The following is a 3,282-nucleotide window of genomic DNA, read 5'->3' as shown; positions in this document are numbered from 1 at the left end:
AGGGCAGCAAGTAGTAAAGTACTGCTGACTCTCAGCTAACTCTCTTTGCTCTGTTTTTTAATGGGAAGCTGAGAAGGAGAGGAACACTGACTCCAGCTGACCCAGTGAAGCGAAGATTCAGTCTGTTTTAATGATTAATTCTGTTGTTCAGGGAGACAGGATAATTCTGACATAAATCAGTTCCTCTTTCATATGTTTGTGCTGCTGCTTTTCTACCCGCAAGATAAAGGGTTCAAACAGCAGCTTACTCTCCTGATAAGTGGGTGTGCTGATTCAGACTGGGAGGTCATGCCACTGTCTGCTACCTTGCAGTTGGTTAATGTGGGAATAGTTCTAATCAATCATAGAAGTGAGCAAAGAAAAGGATCTTTTAGACCATGAAGTCTCTCTTCCAGTTTCATGTATCCCAAGCAAAGTGTTCTCCAGGGAGATGATATCACAGGGGAAAAGATATTTAGCAGTGAGGATATGCATCTGAAGTTTTATCTTGCCACTTATACATATGGCTCAGTACTATGCTAAATCTTCCTTTGGCTGATGCCATTTGAGCTCTCAAACAGAAGTTTAAATCACTTAAATATATGGCAGTAATGTGTGTGCTTGTGTAAATATTTCTGCAGTTGCCAGATTTAGTTGCATTATGAATATGTGCTATGCTTTTATATAAAATGTTCTAAAATTTTCTAAACCTGTATTAATGTTACATAGTTGAGATAATTTTGGAAAGAAGAAACAATATTTCAGATAATTCTCTGAAAAAAACTGTAGGCAGAAGTGAGCTATCCAATCAATTTAAAACTAACGGTGTGATGCATAACACAAAGGTAAAAAAGAATCCACTGTTAATATGTTTCTGTCTATTAAGTGTGAAAGAGTGGATTATTGACAATCTTTTAACTTGAAACTAAACTGCTGAAAGTCACTTCAGCACAATTACAGGTCTGTAAAGTAGGAATAGAGGAGCAGCAGAACCCTGTGACCATTGCAACGTGCTGCTTGCCTAGTAAAGGTCTGTTTTTTGGGCTGCGTTATTACAATCTCAGCTCCACTTGGAGTACTTTTCTACTTTGTGCTCTAACTAGGTACCACTTTCCAACGTGTGATTCCTGAGAATGGGCTGGCAGCTCATGCACCGCATGAGGTCAAGCGAGTCATTTTCTGCACAGGAAAAGTGTACTATGATCTTGTGAAAGAGAGAAAGAATCAAGACCTGGAAAAACAAGTAGCTATAACCAGACTTGAACAGGTGAGCTCCCTGATCCACAGAAGGCAGAGTCCTTGGGGAGACTTTCAGCAATGCGTTCTGAAATAGATAGATATGCTTTTAAATAGATATCACTTGCCAGAAAGAATGGTGATAGCATTTTTATAGCACTTTGCATCTTAAAAGACATTGTCTAATCTTTCATGGCCTTGTGGAGAAGGAACACATCAATAGCATGCTAGACAATGAGATCCAGAAAACTTGATGACTTTTCCAGAACAATGTAACAAAGTTTAGGTTACAATATGATGGCACCTGAAATTTGTATATCCAGTCTGCTAGGTTTAAACGTTGAGAATAGTACACTTTGCAGCTATATTGTCATTCACTAATAAAGGACTTGTATTGTCACACTTGCTTCACTATCAAAACTAGGAATGCAGGAGATCTGGACTATGACCTACTTCTGTTCATACTGGTATGACTGTAAAATATGTGTGTATTCACTTCTGACAGTATGAAATCAGTTAAAGAAATATGACTCATTAAAGAACACATAGCAATTATGTTCGGTACTGAATGGTTAATTATAATGGTTGGTTGTAATACCCAATAGGTAAAAGGCTTCCCTACCATGGACTAAGACCATGTAAGAGAAAGCTTTGCCAGTTATTACCCTCTCTTTCCAGATCTCACCATTCCCCTTTGACCTGCTGAAAGAAGAACTTGAGAAATATCCAGATGCTGATCTAGTCTGGTGTCAGGAGGAACACAAAAACAGTGGATATTATGATTATGTCAAACCTCGTTTCCGCACTATTGTGAACCACACTCGACCTATATGGTATGAGACTTTAAACAGTTGCTCTGTCTCCTGGGCTGATTTGTTTGCTGTTAAATTTGCCTGGTGTGGGTTCGAGTTTGTTTGGTTTTTTTTGCTTTTAATTTTGTTTTTGATTTGAGGATGTTATTCATGGGGAGGTCAGGTTCTTCACAAATCGAAACCTCTGAGTTTGGGTTCTTGGGTGAAGGAGGGAAAAGTCTAGACGACTGTTTCTCAAATACATCATGCATATCCTGCTCCTCTTTGTAGTTCTGAAAGAAAACCAATAGCAACTAGCTCTATGTTTATTGCCTCTTAGCACAGCAAATAGCTCTCCTGGATTTTTCTGCCTTCTTGTTTACAATTCTATCTCTTTTAAGAATTTAATTCCAATTATTAGGTTTCTGAAGGAAAGGGTTGTTTTAAGAGCTCAGTCCAGGTACCTTTGCATTTATTTTAGATGATTGACTCTCAGATCTGCCCATGCAGCTGTCAGATGAATGAGAGTCTTCATCGCCAAAAGCAAGTTATCTAATTATGAGACAGTGTAGCTGGACGCCCTGGGAGGGATGCGGGAGAAGACACAGCTTAATATTGACGAGAGGAGAAAGCTGACCAGAAGATATAACTGATGGTGCAACTTAGATTGATTTTTATTTAAAAATGATTGATGATTAAGTGTCTAAATCTGCGAATGCATTTACCAGCATGTTCTCATGCTTGTTAGTGTCAAAACAGTCTCTCTTCTCAACTCATTTGTCTACCCAATTCTTTTTGTCACAAAGGTATGTTGGCCGAGAGCCTGCTGCTGCAGCTGCCACAGGCAACAAGAACACGCATCTGGTGTCACTCAGAAGGTTCTTGGATACAGCTTTCAACTTGGAGGCCTTTGAGGGAAAGACATTCTAACTGCAGGGCAGCAACTCATCTCTGACTAGTAGTTTCTCAAATCACTGCATCCGAAAGAGGAAATAAAAGTGGGAAAAATACTGGGAAATGTGTATTTTTGCTTTACCAGATAAAATGATCCAGCAGCTGACTTCATTAATCTGCACCTTGCTCCCCAGTTTGTAAGGAAAAAAAAAAAATTCCACCTTACCTTCCACCATTTTTTGTCACTTGTCTATTTAGATTGGGACCTCTTCAGCACAAGGAGAGTCTCCTATCCAAGGATGTGTAGCTCAGTGAGGCATCAGTCTCAGTCTGTGGGCACTGTCTGGTTACTGTAAGTCAGTAGAGCAGGCATGGATAGCAC

General features: G+C 39.4%; 1 protein-coding gene across 5 annotated transcripts in view; it reads left to right on the top strand.

Moving 5' to 3' along the window:
* LOC104523568 (oxoglutarate dehydrogenase L) overlaps positions 1-3,071 on the top strand; it is a 49,316-nt gene extending 46,245 nt beyond the window's left edge. For all 5 annotated transcript variants that reach the window (XM_029084544.1, XM_010166192.1, XM_010166191.1 and 2 more), the window contains 3 exons: positions 1,083-1,246; positions 1,894-2,048; positions 2,813-3,071. In XM_029084544.1, the coding sequence (XP_028940377.1) occupies positions 1,083-1,246; positions 1,894-2,048; positions 2,813-2,936 (443 nt within the window). In that variant the 3' untranslated portion in view covers positions 2,937-3,071. The remainder of the gene's footprint in view (positions 1-1,082; positions 1,247-1,893; positions 2,049-2,812) is intronic.
* Positions 3,072-3,282: the final 211 nt, after the last annotated feature.

Source organism: Antrostomus carolinensis, unplaced genomic scaffold (assembly GCF_000700745.2).
Source record: "Antrostomus carolinensis isolate BGI_N321 unplaced genomic scaffold, ASM70074v2 scaffold1024, whole genome shotgun sequence".
NCBI classification, from domain to species: Eukaryota; Metazoa; Chordata; class Aves; order Caprimulgiformes; family Caprimulgidae; genus Antrostomus; species Antrostomus carolinensis.
This window is presented reverse-complemented; position numbering and strand designations above follow the sequence as displayed.